The sequence below is a fragment of the Amblyomma maculatum genome, chromosome 11, assembly GCF_055883805.1.
Source record: "Amblyomma maculatum isolate TAMU_Amacu chromosome 11, ASM5588380v1, whole genome shotgun sequence".
NCBI classification, from domain to species: Eukaryota; Metazoa; Arthropoda; class Arachnida; order Ixodida; family Ixodidae; genus Amblyomma; species Amblyomma maculatum.
Genome location: NC_139354.1, coordinates 93672150 through 93690781, shown reverse-complemented (window position 1 = coordinate 93690781; position 18632 = coordinate 93672150). Strand labels below are relative to the sequence as shown.

Genomic DNA, 18632 nt, shown 5'->3' with positions numbered 1-18632 from the left:
TCAGAACTAAACAACTCAGAGAGAGGAACTGTTGGCCTTTCTTAGACAAATAAGTCGAAAATGCGGTCAGAATTTGTTACATTTGCCAGGCCGCCGACAAGTCGGCTAAACCGGTCTTTGCTCCAACCGGTTCCCTTTCCCGAATTGGCTTGGGAAAGTCGGGATGGATGCAGTTTGTTCCTTGCCCCATACTCCATCAGACCGAAAATTTGTCATTACATTAGTAAACTATTATTATAAGTGGCCTGAAGTTTGTTTCGCTAGCGAAGTAACTTCTGACGCTATCATAACTTTTCTTTCTGCAGTTTTCAGCAGTGCGGGTTTCACCCACAGCATTTTAACTGACAATGGCCAACAGTTCAAATCTTAGCAGTTCGAGACCTTTCTGGCAGAAAGGGGAATTAAGCACTTGTGTAACTATTATCCACAAGCTAATGGGCAGGTAGAACGATTCGAGCAAATACATTTGCTCAGTTCGAGCAACGGCCATTGAAGAGAGCCATCACAGAGTATTTAGGTACCTAAAGGGTGACAGGACGAACAACTACAGGGAGATCTCCAGCAAGGCTTTTACATAACCGTCAACCTCGCTCCTCCGTTGACATAACTATCTTCAACCAGCTTCTTCAAACTCCCCTTGTATTCCTAATCTGAGAGCTTGGGTATTCCGTAACAGCAGCTTATTAAGCAACACGTGGATGCAAACAGGAGAGCAAAGCGTTTATGCATACCACTTGGAAGTAGAGTAAGGGTACGCTTAACATGTAAACGTCTTAAGTACCGAGGCCCCTTCACAGTGCTCTCCAGGGTATCGCTTAAAGCGTTTAAGTTGAGCGACGGAAATATTTGAAATGCTTCCAAATTAGTCCTCGTACACGCAGAAAACAACTATGATGGTAATCAGACCACATCCCCCGACAATTAACCTTTGTTGCAGCAGAGAGCTCAATTCCCTTCGTATGAAATTCATAGCTCGGTCGCGATTTCCATTCCCACAGAGCAATCATCTCTAGGTGAAGTGCCCAGTCAAAATGTAGTTCTTCTGTCTTGGTGGCCCAAAATGCGGCGGCAAAAACCGCGCCACCTGGAGGGTTTGGTCCTATGACGTTATGCAATTACACTTTTCCGCATTGCCTTTTATGTTGATTTTTATTTTCGTTGTGCAGTGCTTATACCGTGCTCTTGTGTTAATTCTACTTGCTCCTCCGGAGTTGCTTGTTAACTCTCATCACACCGTTTAGGAGGGCAGCCTGTTAACTATAGTTCGTAAAGTGTATATGTTTGATGTGGTAACATTTTGTTAAGTACAAAGATGTACATCTGTTCTTTTTTTTTAGTTGCATACAGTTCACTATTTTATTTCAATGTTCGTATTGAACTGTTGCGAATGCGAAGAGAGGATAACCGGTGGTCGTGAGGGTAACAAACTGGATTCCAAGGGAAGGAAAATTGTAGCAGAGGGCGGCAGAAAATTAGGTGGGCGGATGAGATAAAGAAGTTCGCAGGGGTCAAGTGGATGCAGCTAGCACAAAACCGGGTTAAGGGGAGAAATGTGGGAGAGGCCTTCGCCCTGCAGTGGGTACAATCAGGCTGATGATGATGATGATTGAACTTTTGTGGTGATTGCAGGTATATATTTTGCTTTTTTAGGATATCGCCTGTTACTTTCCACTACTCGGTAGGCGTTTCATGTGTGCAGGGGGGAGAAGAGCCGCGAGTGTGATTGAATCGCCAATTCAATTTTTTTTATCATTGGTTGCCCTAACGTTTTTGAAAAAAAAAACATATTTATGTGTTTTGTCAAATATCCTCCACTCCCCTTTTGTTGCTGTTTTTGTTTTGTTTTTTAGAAGGGGGGATGATGGGGTATCGTCTTTTTGGTTCCGAAACCGAAACCAAGGTTTGGGCAGTGGCGGCGCCACCGGACTCTTTCTCCCGTCCTGCAACCTCTCTAATGAATTAAAGTCTCAGTCTGCGGTTGGCTGTCGTGGAGTACGGCTGCTTGTTTCTGCCTGCACGCCGCCGTTCGGCGTGCTACATGGCGTCAATGACAGCCACGCCGACACTACAGTAATATAGCGCGATGGATCGTATCCCTCCCATACGGCACTTCTATCCCCCTCTCTTCTTTCACTCCCACCTTCCTCCCTTACTTTACGGCGTGATTCAAGCGTCCGCGTAGAAGGGTGAAGGATACCGCGCCTTTATATCCTGTAAATCAATTTCAAATGCCGCTGATGCCTGCAGTACTAACGCCTCCTAGACATCTGGGTCTGCTTCTGTCTGCGTGTGGTGAGGCGTTCCAGGAAGTGCCAAATGAAAGGCGCCACACGGAGGCCTGGATCGGACGCCCAGCGGGGTCAATTTTGTCTATGCATGATGATGATAACTTTGTCCTTCCACCAGACAAAATGGCCCCGTTGTCCCCGTCACCCGCACGCAGGCCTAAGAGACCGGGACTTCCGCGATTAGAAGCAGACGAAAAGGGCTTGGCTCTTCGCGTCTTCTTCCACCGGACGGAGGGCTTGTTACAGTCGTGCAGGAACCTCGCTCCGCAGCAGGGCTTCCCAGGCTTGTCTACATTTTATATTTGCTTTAGCCCCTGGGAAGCCTAGCACATTCCCAGATTATGTGGTCGAGGGTCCCCCTCGCCCCTAAGTGCTTGTATTTAGTCTTTTGTCGTCTATCTGGACATAATAAGCCCAGATCAGGTTTAAGAGGTTCCCTACTTGCATACGCCGTCATGCGAATGCCTATCTGCTGTTTAGACTTTTATCCGACTGAGGCACCAGTCTTCTGCTTAGCCTCTAATGTTCAAAAATCTTTGTATAATTTTGCAGATTAACGTCCATGTTCCGGCAGTCGGGCGACTCTGCAGTTACCCGGAAGTAGAGAGCTCCGGCTAACTCATGGGCCGGTTTGCTGCCAGGAACAGACGTGTGTGAAGGGGTCCAAACTAAGCAAATATTTTTGGCTTGCGGCGATATCCTATCCTTTATACAAAATTCCAGACGGTCGTTTTGCTATCGCTAATTACAAAACTTGCTTCCGTTCCAAAGCAAATGAGCGCTATCGCAACTTTTTCAGCCATTTCTGTGTTGCGGCGTCAAGTGATGGCGGCCAATACCGGGGCCCTCGGCCGTCGACCACCGAAGCAACCGCCGCACCTGATTTGCAACTTGTCGCGTCCACGTACTCAACCGCCTTGCTGTCCCTCGAATCGAATAGCCTGATTAGAGTTTCTGCTCTCTTTTTCCTCCTGTGTTGAATATGGGATGCATATTAAGAGGGAGGGGAGATGACTAGATTTTCCCGGCAGTCCTGCGGGATGCTTGATGTTTCTCGTAGTACCTTATCTGTCTGCAAGCCTGTCATTTCGACGACACTTCTACCTCTGGCCGTACGACTTTTCTTTCCAGCTGCGAAATTCTGCCAGCGTCCGCCATTTTGGTTTCATGTGTTGTGTACTCCAATAGAAAGCAGCCTCGCTGTTGAAGTGGTAATTGGTAAGCCCAGGCCTTTATGCGTTATTGAATGAGCATGCCTAGTCTCCTTTTCTCCTCCGACGTGACATTAAAGTATTTCGTGGCTTCGTTCATGGGGCTTGTTAAGTATGCTAGGGTTAGTTTAAGCAAGCGTCTTTCCTTCAAGAATCGTCCTTTCAGCCCGACTCTTTTAAATATGTCAGTGCCTTACGTGGCGAATCTCTCTAGTGTTTTATTGCCTATCATTATATTCATTTTCCTGGAGGATTAGCCCTAAGATACTGATTTCACCTTCCTTTGGTAGTGTAACCATATAACGACTGTCAATTCGTGCGGAGAAATCCTTCCCATATCGCCATGCGCAATGGCCCACCCTTCCATCCACGCCACCCAAGAGGGAAGAAGGGTTCGCCTTATTTCCCTGCCTATATACAAAGAACCAGTCTGATCCCAATGCTCTTCCCATTTAGGGAAGGGTACGAACAGGAGGATGTGAAATAACCCTAAACTGCAGATTAACATGACGGTTGAGCCCAGAAAGGCGATGACAAAGCCGAATATCTAACTTATTCAAAAATGCCTATGTCGCTTTCAAATTGGATCTCTTTTTCATCAGCCTACCTCTGTGTGCGACTCTAGAATGCGCCGCTATCGTGTTTCCCTTTTCAGCTGCCCTAGGCAGCACAAAACGTTTATAGCATTACTGCTATGGTCCCCAAAAGAGGATTTTGCATACCTGTGCCATCAGACTGTAATTGAAACCATTGCCTCGACCCTAAGTTGTACTCAAACGCTAAGTTCCATCTCACACTCTTCGCACTTTGTGAAACAAATCTAATTATCTGCAAATTTTTAAAGATATTTTAGTTATCCGCTTTAGAGGAAATATCAAAATTAAATGTCATTACTGGTATTCGAGTCCACGTTGTGAAATGCTTTCAAATATGTAGAACAAATTGAAATGGGTGACTAGACTGTCACCTCAGTCAAGGTAAATAAGTTATGCACATCTGTCTGGCTAAAAATGTGACTTGTGGGACGGAGCCAGAAGTCATTAGAAAGAATCATTGGCGTCAAAACATAAGCACTACTTCTCTTTAAGCCAGCTTGTCATTTACCTGGGATTAGAGGCGCTCGTTGAGGTGCACATAAGTGAACGGAGTACGCTTTTTCGTTGAAGTTAAAATCACGCCTTCTGTATTGGAGATAAGAAAACATTATTTCTCCAAGCGAAACCGCACGAGAGTGGGCTACCAGCCTGATTGTACCATGATTCCAAATTTCAATCATACAACGCGTGAAACATTTTATTAGCAAACAGCGCGCTCCGTTTACTTTAGTCCTGGTTAGGCGTTGTGTTTACTCACCAAATTTTTATTTTGGCATCATATACGAACTTGCCTGCTGATTTACAATGCCACATTTAAAGAAAAAGCCCAAAACCTGAATCACCAAATAATCCCGTATGTATGGATGGTGGTGGGCCTTGCTGTGACGAGTTTGCGAAATTTGTCCTGATAGTGTTGTTTTCATCATCATCATCATCATCATCATCATCATCATCATCATCCATCATCATCATCAGCCTGACTATACCCACTGCAGGGCGAAGGCCTCTTCCATATTTCTCCACTTAACCCGGTTCTGTGCTAGCTGCATCCACTTGATCCCTGCGAACTTCTTAACCTCATCCACCCATCTAACTTTCTGCCGCCCCCCTGCCCCTTGCCTTTGCGCATAAAAAATCCGCACCGACGGCGAAGTGATCTCGTGCAGCAGCGAGTGAATCTCACTGTTTTCCGCTTTTTTAGGATCGAAACCCGTTAGGAATGCATTCTTGGCCATATTTAGATTATTACTTTAAAGACTAGATAGACAGTACAGGTAGACAATAGCCCTTGGGCGGTGTTGAAGTCCTATACTAGCGCATTAAAAAGTTCACGTATAGTTGCTACTGGTGAAATTGCCCGCTGATATATGCAATTCTCCAAATTGAGCATAGTTTTTTTATGTATTGCCACGCCGGACTGGCTTATTGGTTAAGATGCTAGCCTACTAACCCGCAGTACCCGGTTTAAACCGGATCACCAGCTACTGCGTTCCGTTGGTGGTGAAAAGGAGTCGTCCTCATACTGTACGATGTCAGTGAATCTTTAAGATCCTCATGTTATTGAAATTACTTCGTAGATCTCCACTATGACGCCTCTTTCTCTTTTTCATCTTTCATGCTCACCTTCCTCTCTACCTTTACGGCCCTACTCAGGTGTCCAAAAAAGACTTGCAGCAGATACTGCTCGTTTACATTTCTGTACACAAGTTGTTATTATTATTACACAGCTCTGGCACCAAAAACGCTACGAATAATCTCACTACTTTGTCATAGGTAAGTCGCCATAAGTTTGCCAGTTGACTATATTAGTTTATGCGATTATATACAAGAGCTTACATCAGTGACTTTCGTTTCACTTACATTCTATCTTGCGGTCAAAAAATGTTTATTGAAACCTCTGTACGATAACCCTGGACACGAATAAAAGTTATTTTGCGTCCCTGTGAAGGCACTGTAAATAATTATTTGGTTTGAAGTTAGGGACATTCGCATCCGTAACATATGCAAATATTTATTTCACTGCGGGCACATAAAATGGGCAACAAAAGACAACATTGTTGCCATATTTTGAGGCTCGGCAAGTCCGGCCACATTCAAAATGTCTCCTCCCTGGGCCACTAGCGACTAGCCACTAGTGGTGACTTCAAATTCTGGTATAATTTGGCATTTATCATCAGCTTTCATCTTTTCTTGATTTTTGCAACCGAATGTTTCCCAGAAAGCTTTGTAAGTCTTTAGTGCGAAGTTGACCCTGAAAAACAATAGTAATGTTTAGGCCATTTTATGAAAAAAAAAGAAACTACAGAAAATAATAGGCATCATTTTATTCATCAATCTATTTTGTTTCTCTCATAAAGATTTCAAACAGGTGCAGTATTTATAACCGAGCATTAGGAAACTAAGAACTACATATGTCAAGACATAGACTCAAGAGAAAATTTCGAAGTATCTAGTTACGCTGCTTCCTCCTTATGGTTTTAGCCCCAACTGCCTGTGGTTTTAGCCCAAGTGGCTGAAGGATAGCTGCAGGCAAACTGATAAAAAAAACGCAGATGACTGAATGCTTGGGAGTAACAGGAATTTCATATCAATTGGGCAAAACAAAATGCCAAAATAAAGTGGTTTTGACCTGACATTTTGTTACTTTGAATTGTTACCTAAAAGAAAAGTAGTGCTACGTGTACCGATTTAATAAAATAATCAAGCTTTGGAGTAGTGACAGGTCGCACATGCTAGCGACGATTGTCGCTCTTCATTAGCACCCCTGATTGGACAGTGGAGCTCTAGCTGGGTCCACGTGGGCAGCTCGTGTGGTTCCCGTAAGGGATTTACAACTCTTACAAAAAAGGCCGTGCTTGTGCGGCGGACTTAAGCCCCGATTGGTCCCAATTTGTACCCGTGTGGGCCGCGTATTGGCGAATATGGGCAGCATACCAAAATCCCTTTTACACCTAATGTTGTACAGGGGGGTGCCTCCCGGTGAACATTTTAATGCTCACGTCGGTAAACCCCTCCAATTACCAGATAATACCAGAGTCGATTCTATGGCGGCCAGCCACAATTGAGCTGGCCCACGTTTTACCTTCATTCTTGGGAGTTGGTATTTTTCGTGTTGAGCAAGCGCCTTTTGACATCAAGTGTGAAACACTGTGCGCTTTTCGTTTATGTGGTATTTAATACTGAGTGCCATTTCAAAGTCTGCTCTTAAAGCTATAATATGGCTGACCACACTGCCCCCTAAATGTTGGTTTGAAAATTGTATTTTGGCCCACTGCTTCGAATAAGTGTCACAGGGAAGAATTGTATGTTGTCCAGTACATGCTCGTTATGTAGAGCAGTTACTGCTGCATATGTTGTGCCAATACTGCATAACTGACTAGTTGCCAGAATCAAAAAGATGTTGTCTTTATTATTGTTATATATATGTTTATAATGTGCATGAAACCTCTACAGGAGGTAATCAGCCGGCGCGTATGATTTGAATGAAGTGAATAGAAGGCACACGAAAGCTAGCATGAAGTTTTGGAGTGCTAAAACCGGCCATCGACCACGTAGAGCCCACTGCGGCAGGCCGGTCCTGCCAATTGAGCTTAACTTGTTTTTACCGCAAAGAACAACATATGTTACAAATGCCCAGAAGAACCCTCTGTGTGCAACGTTTGGCATGCCCATGTTTCAACCCTGCCACGGCAAGTGAGAGACCTAGTCTGATTTTGAGGGGGCAGCCCCTGGTGTAGCGAGTATCCTATTTCCTTAAAATCAACATTTGTGTTGCATGTCCGAAGTGCTCCGGAAGAGCACTTGTGCTGCGGAAGAGTGCTCCGGAAGCCGCCAAAATTGTGCGGTTGTTACCAGCACGTAACCACCCTGTTGTCACACTTGTGGATGTCGTCCGCGATTAAGGGCAGCAGGCGCTTGACATTTCGGCTTTGACTACTGCTACTAACGAACCAGAAGACATGAGCTATGCCCCTATACCGCCAAGATCTCTTCTGTGACATCAAACGTCGCACCGTTGTGGCTTCTGAACTGGTAATGAACTTTGGCCCTTGGCCCCCGCCCGCCAAGCCAACGAACGACCCTGAAGGCCCAGGAAATGAGATGCCTTGAGGACTTCGAAAAGAGTCCATTTCGCTTCCATTGTGCCGTCTTGCACTGTCACGCTGCATTATTGCGAGTGCAATACTACTCCCATTTTCAGCCATTCGCGTAGCCATGGTCAGTAGGCACGTGATGACTGTGACGGCATACTAGCTGCGAGAAGGGGCTACCAAGTCGAGTCGTCGGGTGGTGGCGGCGGTCGCTAGGCACGGCGTGCTGCAGCTGGAGCCACGCTGCTACCGAGTGGAGGCGCTGCTGTCACCTCCTCTCTCAAAATGAGAGGAAGAGGAGGAAAGCGACACTGTAATGGACGCTTTGAACAGTGAAGACTTTGTCGACGTGTTCACGCAGCAGCCAAGAACGTTGGAATGCAACAAGGCGGCAACGACACCTTCAGGATACACGAGGAATTGCAACAACGGCTTGAAAAGAAGCTTGTTGGTCGTGCTGCTCGACAAGTAAATTAAAACCAGACCCGGAGGAAACAGCGGGCAGAAGAGACGTCGCAAAAACGAGCTGTACGTTTGAAAAAGAGACGGGAAGTGTCACTTGTAAAGGCTAGTTTCACTATGCAACGGGGGACTTTGAAGAGCAACGACGTTCAGAGTATGCGAGACGAGTTGGGGAATTTTACTCGGCTACGGGTGAATTTCACAGACAATTCACAAATAACCCATTCGGAAGGTTTTGTTCGGCGTGTAATCGCCTATGGCACAAAGACTGCTTGACTCCGGTAAGTGAGATCATGTATACGACTTTTCCCCTAGCTTATCAAGAATGGGACGAGGAGAGTATGAGAAGTGCTGTGATGTGTAGAAAGTGTCGAGCGAGCCTAAAGACCAGGGGGTCCCCCTCTACAGTTTATCAAACGGCTATCGTTACCCGCCTATCCTCGAGGGCCTACCACTTTAGATCCAGTGGCTGAATGTCTACTGTCTCCCCGCATTCTATTTGTGCAAATCGGGTGGCTAATGAAAGTGTGTCTTGTGTTAATCGTACAGTCAACATGCTACACCACAATTGGCTACACTGCTAGTTGAAAATATGGCGTAGCTTTGCTATTATTGCTTTCGCAACCTACCGGGCTTACCTAAAGCTAAGCCGCACATAATTTTATTTCTGCAGTCCCCACGGACGAATTGTTCTGCGCAGTTGCGCCATAAAAGCCTCACGCCCTCGCCCTGAAAAGCGACCACATGAAATAGACATGACGCGCATGGAAAAGCACACGCTATTAAGCCATCTCTGCCGCTCCCTATTGCCTCTTTTTGCCTGGTTTAGGCGGTCGAGCCACAGCTAGTTGAGAAGGAGGCCTTCAATTCCCTAATGGGGAAGCTAATGAGAGAACCTTTTGGACGTAAGGTTGCTACAAGCGAACTGAACAAGAACTCCACCGCTGTCGACGAATGACAACTCTGCACTATCACGCCCCACTACACACTACGACAAAATTAACCTTCATACCGCTGCATTTCAAACTAGCCCCTCTGCCCAGTCAAGAGACAATGGCGTGCACGAACGCAACTTCAGTAAATGACGAAGCAGAGATCAAACTCCAAAACCAACTTACAATGTGAGGACAAGTGACACCAATTTTGACGTGGACGGTCGCACGGTTACTGACTTAGTGGACAAAAGAGCCGACTGCTCAGATATCAAGGGACCGGTTGCCGTACAGAAATAAAGTTAACTAATTGCGTCGGCCTGCTAATCCTGGCTGCTGGCGGTAAGCTTATATACATCCGGGACGACGCATGGTGAGAGACAGTTAATGAACGTACTTATAACAGTTCGATGTTCAGACAGCAGGGCCACCAGAGTGTCATTTCGGGCATGGATTTTCGTAGAGTACATAGCGCAATCTTCGACCTTCTATCTAAGCCCATTAAGCTCTCGACGGACCAAGCCATCTTTGGATTATGGTGTCGCAGCGCTGGACGACAATGACAAAAGGACTAGAGATCCACACAATTGCGCTGATTCTAGTGTCCCTAGTCCTTTTGTCCTTGTCTGCCAGCGCTGCGACACCATAATGCTTGACAACCACCACGCCCAGCAGCATACCCTACATAAGTCTATCTTTGGAGCAACTTTGATGCATCACGTTGCTCTAAACGTCCTCAGCGGAGAATTGGTGGTGCCGTACTGATGAAGAGTAATCATTTGCCTGGGTACCGGATACATCAAAAGCGCTGAAGGCGCCGTCGAGAGAAATACACAGCTACTACGTGCATTTTCTCCTCCTCCTCCTCAGTGACAAAAAGGAATGATGTACACACAAAGCTGTAGTTGGAAATTGCATGATCGAATTTCTGGTTTTGAAAGAAGAAATTCAATTTTAAAATAGATATTTAAGTAAATAGTCGAACAATTACACACCACATATGGAATAATAGCTCAGTGCAATATAACATAGTTATAGTGACAATTATTAATAAGAGTTTTTAGGTGAACACTAATGGTAGTGATGCTACTTAATGAGAGATACAATAGGTTGATTATGCTGGTAATAGCTGGTGATAACTATGGAGGCTATAGGTAGTAACAACGATTATGATTATTAGTGATAGGAAGCTTTACTGATATCTACTGATAGGGGCAGATAGTGTTAGTGAAATCTATAAGGGTAGAGAAAGTGACTGTATTACTGGTGATAGTTGATAGCGAATGTTAGAGAGACTATAGTAGTAGTTGATAGCAGCAGAAATGGTAATAATGTCGAGAGCTAGTAACAGTAATACTGATGACGTGTTTGGTAACAGTAATAATGATGGCGATAATATAAGCAAAAACAGTTTTAAAAAGGAATATCAGCATCAAGATTCGCCTCAAGTAAATGCCTTAGGTTCAAAACCGGCAATATTGCGAGTTCGTGTCCAATTAGGAAGTAGATTCGAGTCCACTAATGTCATAGGTGTAATACGTAGTGGCTATAACTTGTTGATTCATCATTCTGAGGACAGCAGCGCAGTACTAACACGGACAAAACAAGAGAGATGAAAGCAAACACGGGTGCTGACAAATTCATTTCCTTCAACTGGCTGATATAAACAGCAGTTGTATGGCAACACAAGAGGAACGCAGGTGTCGGGCCACCACCACAAGCATGAATTCGGAGAGCCAGGCCACATCAAGGTTGTCTTATAATATTTAATCGTGACGTCTGTGCACCTAAGAGAGAAATAACTGCTGTTTCTGAGCTACCGAGAGCACGATAATGATTGCAGGTAATAGCCAGGAGCGACGGGATAATCATGCCATGGTTTTACTACTTCATTTCTTTTTCTTTCTTCTTTTCCCTTGTGTTTTCATACAAGGGGAAATAGGTTTAAGTGCGATAACATCGACGGCTAATGTCAGATATGGTTGTAGTTTCGATTGCGTTAATATCGTAGGTACAGGTGTGAATAAGTCACGCGTTGAGTATATTGAGGTCGTTGTTTCGAGTCCGACAATGTCGTGGGTTCGAGTCCGATAACGTTTTGGGTTGAAGTCTAATAAGGCGCGTTGTGTGCCAACGAAGCCATGATCGTATTGCGCATTTGCGGCTCGTAAGCAGTTTTAAGAGCAATCCTAAAATTTTTAGTTTACGTGAAAAACTAAATATCATCAATTTTCCAAACGAAAAATTTATATTGTCTTTTGATAGAATATTTTATATTCTTGGGTTTTAATTTTTATCGCGGCACTCGTAAACAATACATAATTCTGAATATGAGGCTTTCGAAGCGTACGTACCGCGTTTCGTCTTCTATGGTGGCATCGGAGCCGCAATGACGCTGGAGGGTCGCACATTGCACAGGTATGCAGGAAGAAAAAATTACACTTAATAAATCATATGCTTACAAGAACTTTCCACTTTTCTATTTTCATTCATATAAAGCAACTGATGCAATCATAACTCCACAAAACAGCGCAAGCAAATAGCTTCCATTCATGCAGAGGGCCTTTTCCCATTTGCATAAAGTAAAGCGATGCCACACTAGAGCACAAAAAATTTTAGGAAGCTTTCAATATATATTTATGTCAAAGTGAAAATCAGTTGAAGCTTCTTATTCTTTTTTTTTTTGAAGAAGCGACGCTCTCCTCCGCGCCGCGCTTTAATCAGCTATTCTCGCGCAGCTACTGCGAACGCTAGGAAACGACACTTTTCCCCCTTGAATCTCGCTGGTCTGTCGCAGTAGTCATTGGAGGTGCGCGTGTTTGGGCCAGATCAGCTTTGTAATGTTATAAAAGCTTTTTAAAAGTTGTGATAGACGCGATTCCGAGAGTAATGCTTAGTTAGGGGTTAGATTTTTCTTAAACCCGTTTGAATGGAGAACAGAGATAATTAAGCTTTGAGGCTAGGTGTATACTCCAGATATTCCGCTACATGATACCACCTTTTACCTTGTACTCCTGATCTAGTATAGCCTCTAACGCTTCTTGTGTTTGTTTTAGAAAGCTTTATTCTGGGCATTAGGGCAAAATATAAAAAACGAATCATAATGGTATTTTGAATTCAGGATCAGAGGTCAAAGCGAGACTTTGTCTATTTCGGTACTCTCAAGCTACATGTCTAAGCATAGTATATATTACGCGATCAACTATGAGTTTGAATCCTTGGTTAGTTACACACATTGCTGAGCAATTACCAGAATTACGCAATATTTAGTGATTTGCAATTAAACCAGAATGTTCTCCACATCATCAAGTAATATATTGTTTCAAAGCTTAGACCAAGCGTAAAAACACTGTGCTAGTTAACTATTCACGTCACTCTGATTTATGTCGTTAACTGCGTATGAAGCCAAACATCGGGCTTTGCGTAGAAAGAGTGCAAACGCTCTGTACTAGATAGCGACCCTTATATTTATCTTTGGTCGAAACGCCGCAACTAGGTGTTGACACTAAGGAACCGGAAGAGGTGGCAACATCATGCCCAGGCGTTTCCACCAATCAGGTGACCCAAGTCATGTGAGATAGTGCCATTTCGATAACGACGCAAACTCGAAATAGGTGACCTGGAGAAAAATGGCTGGAAGGAAAGAAAAGCACAACCAAAACGGCGGATCCGTGAACGGGCAGCGGCAGGGAGTCCATTCGACGCGCTAGATAGGAAGCGAAGAACAGCCCCTCACGAAGGGGTGCGCAAGAGGCGAGAAGGAGGCGAGGTGCTTGCGAGGCGGCAGGGAAGTTCAGAGGTTGGCACAACTGTCAAATGATTAAGAGAATTTAACTTCAGTCAGCCTACAGCGTCATCTATGATCACATGAAATCGTTGTTGCAGAAAATGCAAAGATGCTGCTGCTCTGTAAAATGGAATATTTATTTATTTACTGAGGCCATGTGTGCTCTATGTGGTCAACCATTTTCAGTGCTATAAGCGCAGGCTAGTGCCCAATATGGCAGCGCCGTTGACCCCTTTGTGAATAAACGGCTTCAACGGTAATCTTGGAGCCCAAGAAGAAAAAATCTGTCAAAGCTTCCACTTCTTGTCCATTGATGATCCAGGACCTATAGGGACAGATGCCATGATCTTTGCCTTTTTAATGTTCAGTTTAAGCTCAAACTTCTCACTCTTTTCTTGTACGCGCATCAGAAGTCTCTTGAATTCCACTTCACTTTCTGCCATTAAAGTGGTATCATCCGCATATTAAGGGAGATGTAAAAACTTTATGTGGAAAAACAAAACAGTATTCCAGACTTCGCTATCTTGAAGAAGTGAAAGCTACACCCCACTATACGCGAAGACACTGATTCTCAATGACTCTACATGGAAGACATCGCCGCAAGTGCAAGCTTCTAGAAGGAAATATTCCCCTTGCAAGTATTTAAATAAGCGTAGACCCGCTCTATGGTATTTCTAGAGATGAAGTATTTGTGAGGGCGGGCGCTGCAGGGCCGCGTTGGATCTATAACTTTACGTCAGGTTCAAAAAGCTTCTTCAAAATGTGCAAGTCTAGATAAATATTAGCCTCCTCCCTTTCTGTGTTCATAACCGCACCAAGAATATGCGGAGAAGGTCGAGCCTGGTATTTGGCAAAGGAATGCACCACTGCGCCCTTTCGATCGCTCCCCTTTACACTCGATCTTGAAAGCTAGTGCCAACCTCCGAGATTTAGTATAGGGTGGACTATATCGGTTAGGGGAATAGGGTAATAGCAAGGCCGTGTGAGCATTCCCAGAGTGATGCCCAAAGCGAAAGCGATAAGTCGTACAATTGAATGTAGGCAGCTGGAAACTTTTTGTGTTCCGTGTTTCTTTTTTGGGAGAGTGACTAAACTGAACTGAACTGAGTTAACGTCAGCAATGGATGGCTGTAGCGCTAGCGAGGAAATAGTCTTGTTGCATCTCTTTTAGCCAATGCCACAGAAGGTCTGGAATCTAAGCTTTCAAGGTCACTCAAGTCATGAGAAGTTACACTGCGTTAAGTCATTACTGCATTAAGAAACCATTCTTTTTATTAAGTTTAATCGCCTGAGTAAGAGTTAAGGAGCGATATGTGTCTTAGTATGAATATTTAGTGTTTTTACTTTGATGAGTGGTGTCAAATCGAAGATTGCACGCGGAAAAACAATGATGAGAGGATTCCCACCGAACGCGCCTCGACCTCGCTATGGAGAAAGACCACAGGAGATGATGTGGTCAACCATTTTCAGTGCTATAAGCGCAGGCTAGTGCCCAATATGGCAGCGCCGTTGACCCCTTTGTGAATAAACGGCTTCAGCGCCGTTGAGCCAAACCGAGCACACGCACGAGCTTGATACTCCTTCTGAATGTAAAGAAGACCTCTGCGAAGAACACTGATAAATGCACCAGAAGAATTACGAGAAATTTAATTACATTGATCAGCGCTGCTTAATGCCCTTTGAAATTCAGCCTACTTGAGCGAAATGAAACACGCCAATTTAGAAAAAGAGTTCCTGTGGACAAAACCTTGGAATGAGTTATTCCAAAGTTCGGAAGTTTAATAAGTGGTGCCAATTTGATAGAAAACCTCAAAAATGAAGCCGAAAACCTTGATAATTTTCACTGAAATTTATAATTCCGTCAAAAAGCAAGCTTTAACGCATTTTGAACGTGTTTTTTTTACTGTGAAAAATTTTGACATTAAATTAGACATATCCCATTTTCCATTTGCAAAATACCTTGAGACTACAATTGCTTCGTTGCCAAAACTACCGGCTGCTTTACATAGGTGGAATTTAAATTACAGCAGTCAGCCTTCCTTTCCTGATTACAAACTACGGTCTGCAGAAACTTTCACTCGCAAAACGACGAAGTTTGAGTAATGTCGATAAGCGAAGAACACTATGAGAAATTGTCTGTTGGCACCACCGGTTCTTGGTATGTAGTGTTCCTGCAACACTGTCAACGTGATCGCTCTCTTTCTTTGTTTGTTTCTTTTTTCTTTCGAAACCCGATTCGACTGATTAAGATGCCATTCGTCATCCCTCTATCGGCATTATGTTCAAGTTGTATAACTGGTTATGTTTCAGTGATTGAATATGAATGCAAACACTCCTTTCTACCTGTGTGCATCAACCAGAAGATTCAAAACTCGGCCACCTCAACAAAGGTCTTTTGAGTTGAAAGCGTCCATGCACTACTTCAGTCTAGCTTACAATGCATTTGTGCTTCAACATGCTGTCTAGTTGACAAGAGCGGCTTTCTTCCATTGTAATTCCATATCAACGATATTTTTTTGAAGCTCAGGGTTCTTCAGCTTTCATTTTCTAAACGTCATCAGACATATATGAGATTCCAGTCCGCTGGATGGCATAGCCGGCAAAAGCAGAATCAAAGATTTCTTTACAAATGATGCAGTTATCCCTAAAGGCAAATTGGGCATGTTTAAATATTCGCCACCATGAGATCTCAGCGAGAGCATGCACTGACAGTGAGATCTTTGTCATAAATGAATGTATTTTCAAAGCACTCGCACTATTCTTATCGAACATTATAAGGTCCAGAAAACCGCCAAAAATCACGAACACCTATAAACTACAGAGTTCCTTACTCTTACCTGGCGGAAAAGTGGGCGTTGTCATTTATGGGAGTTTGCATAGAGTTTGCTGGCGATTAGTTCAGCCACCATGGGTGCCCTTAGCAGCTAGGGATGTAAGCTACCTTTTACAGAACTATAACATTTGGTCAAGCATATTGCAAAACAAACCTTGTTCCGCATTAAAAATGCCCCAGTATTCACTATTAGGAATATAAATCACAAAAAGAGAACGAAGCAGAATGTATGTAAGTATAAAATTTGTCGAAAATAAGCAATGTCTCTCTCTCCTTTTGGTAGAGTATGGAGCAGCATGTAACTCATTATTTAGCCCCTAATAGGCATACTTTACAAACAAATATTGTTTTATATAGTTGCTCAGTCAGTTTAGGAAGTTGCTAGTGACATTTCGGGAAAGAAAATCATTATATCGCGTCGTCGTTTTTTGCATATTTGCTACAATGGCTTTTGCGCTCTATGTTCTCGCCTCGACCACATGATGATTCTGTGGAGAGAGCTTAGGAACGCTACTCTGTGTACCCGAAAATAATCCCAGTTTCCTTCACTACATAGCACACAGGCCCATGATGCTAAGCGCGCCTGGTGGCTGATATGAAGTCTCCAGTTTTCTCTCAATGCAATAGTAAGAAACAGTATGTTAACACCAGCTAAAGTGGCTCCTTCCGCATTTCAATCCCTTTTTTCCCGCTAAAAAGTGTAAAAATCTACTATATGGACCCGAAAAGCTACTAATTTGGTAAAACTAGCACTGAGAATGCGATGAGTTTGTGTCATTTTTATAGGAATGAACTTTCTTGAGTTCCCTTATATCGTATACGTGACGAAATCGCAGAAAATAGAGATCCCAATAAAAAAATTTTGAAATGATGTGAAAAACATCCAAGCTCTCATAATTATTCAACGGCCCGGAAATATTGTAACATTTTTTTTTTCTAAGGCAATAAAATTATGCTATATGTCTTGAATCGGTTTTCTGTGGATCATTCACATCGCTTCTCGCCGTACGAGCTACATACTGGGTTTCCCGAAGGCAGCTCGTCTGTAATCAGTACTCTTTTTTTACCACACAACTCTTAACCGCCATGAAACGATACGTCACATTCAGGACAGCATTTTTTCTTTCCCAAGTGAAGCTTTCTGCCGCACCATTGTCGCTACTAAGCATGTACCCTGTAGCAAAAGCTACAAGGTATATAATATGTGCGTTGTTAACTGTCGGGTTGTCATAACAAACAAGTCAGTAAAGAAAATAAACAATAACTAATTATATTAAACAAAATAATGTACTTACATGGACATAAGCGCTAAAAAATGACTTTGCCTGGTTCTTATCACTGATATCTTGGCCATTGCTGTCCGTTTGTTGCGATCTCGTATATGCCTATAGCAATAGAAAAAGGACAATGGAAAAATATAATCATTTGCCGAAGTGGATGAGTAAAAATCCTTTGAGAAGAACGCTAGAATCAAACGGCTCTGTAAAGGCAAGCACTCTTTAGCTCTGTACCCTTGCTTGAGCTGTAAGATATAAATTTAACAATTAAGAGGGCCGTCTGCAGAAGTGAAAGCAACATTTTGATCGAAATCTTCATGGGATGTTCGTGACTGTTGTTCGCAGTTGCATATGGAGCAAAGATATCCACTCTACCTACCGACTCCAGCGACATGATCACCACAGCCTTCATTTTAGGCTAGCTATATTGAAGCAATTGAACATGTTCGAAGTAGGAATTGTTTTGTGGTAGTGTAGAGGAAAGACGAACTGATATATACTGGGACCTGAAGGTAGTCCTTAGTCTTACTGCAAGAAAAAAGAAAGAAATATGTATTTAATGCATTTTCGAAGCCTTTATACTAAGTGACCCTTGTACCATCTTCAGACCTCCTAACATTGGTACAGCGGGACCAGAAAAAAGATTACAAGGGACTCATGACCGAACAAGAAATATTGCGACAAACGGCGTGATAGTTTCCCTACTCACCGTTACAGGGAGTACAACGCAAATTCAAATTTGAAATGGGGGGGGGGGGGGCAGAAAGCAGTCAATTTTTTTTTTAATTTTGACTATGCGCATGTGGGTACACCACGTGTGTGTATATATATGCTCTTCCGTTCTTCCATTTAATCAGTTGTCAGTTCTGCGCCGTCCTTGCCCACTTCTCCTTTTGTCACGTCTTTGTTGCGCCCTTATATTACTGTCCATCATGGTTCACCAACTCGCCCAATCAGCCGTTCTTCTACAATACTACAAAGTCTGCATTCGTATAACAGTGCATAGCCGAGCAAAGTTTGAAAAGGAAAACTGTTGCAAAAATGCCATTAGTCGCAACGCCGGCACAAAAGAGACATCATAAGGATAGCGACATAGGCGCATGATTTTGTCGATAAGGGAAACACATGCTTTAATTTATGATGCGGCTTTTATGT

The 18632-nt window shown here is 43.5% G+C and overlaps 1 protein-coding gene across 1 annotated transcript in view; it reads right to left on the bottom strand.

Annotated features, from left to right (window-relative positions):
• Positions 1 to 5994: 5994 nt before the first annotated feature.
• LOC146174407 (neprilysin-like) overlaps positions 5995 to 18632 on the bottom strand; it is a 195351-nt gene continuing 182713 nt past the window's right edge. Inside the window, exons 16-18 of the mRNA XM_084585389.1 lie at positions 17496 to 17585; positions 11935 to 11975; positions 5995 to 6346 (exon numbers count right to left, since the gene is read on the bottom strand). Coding sequence (XP_084441515.1) covers positions 6220 to 6346; positions 11935 to 11975; positions 17496 to 17585 — 258 coding nt within the window. The 3' untranslated portion in view covers positions 5995 to 6219. The remainder of the gene's footprint in view (positions 6347 to 11934; positions 11976 to 17495; positions 17586 to 18632) is intronic.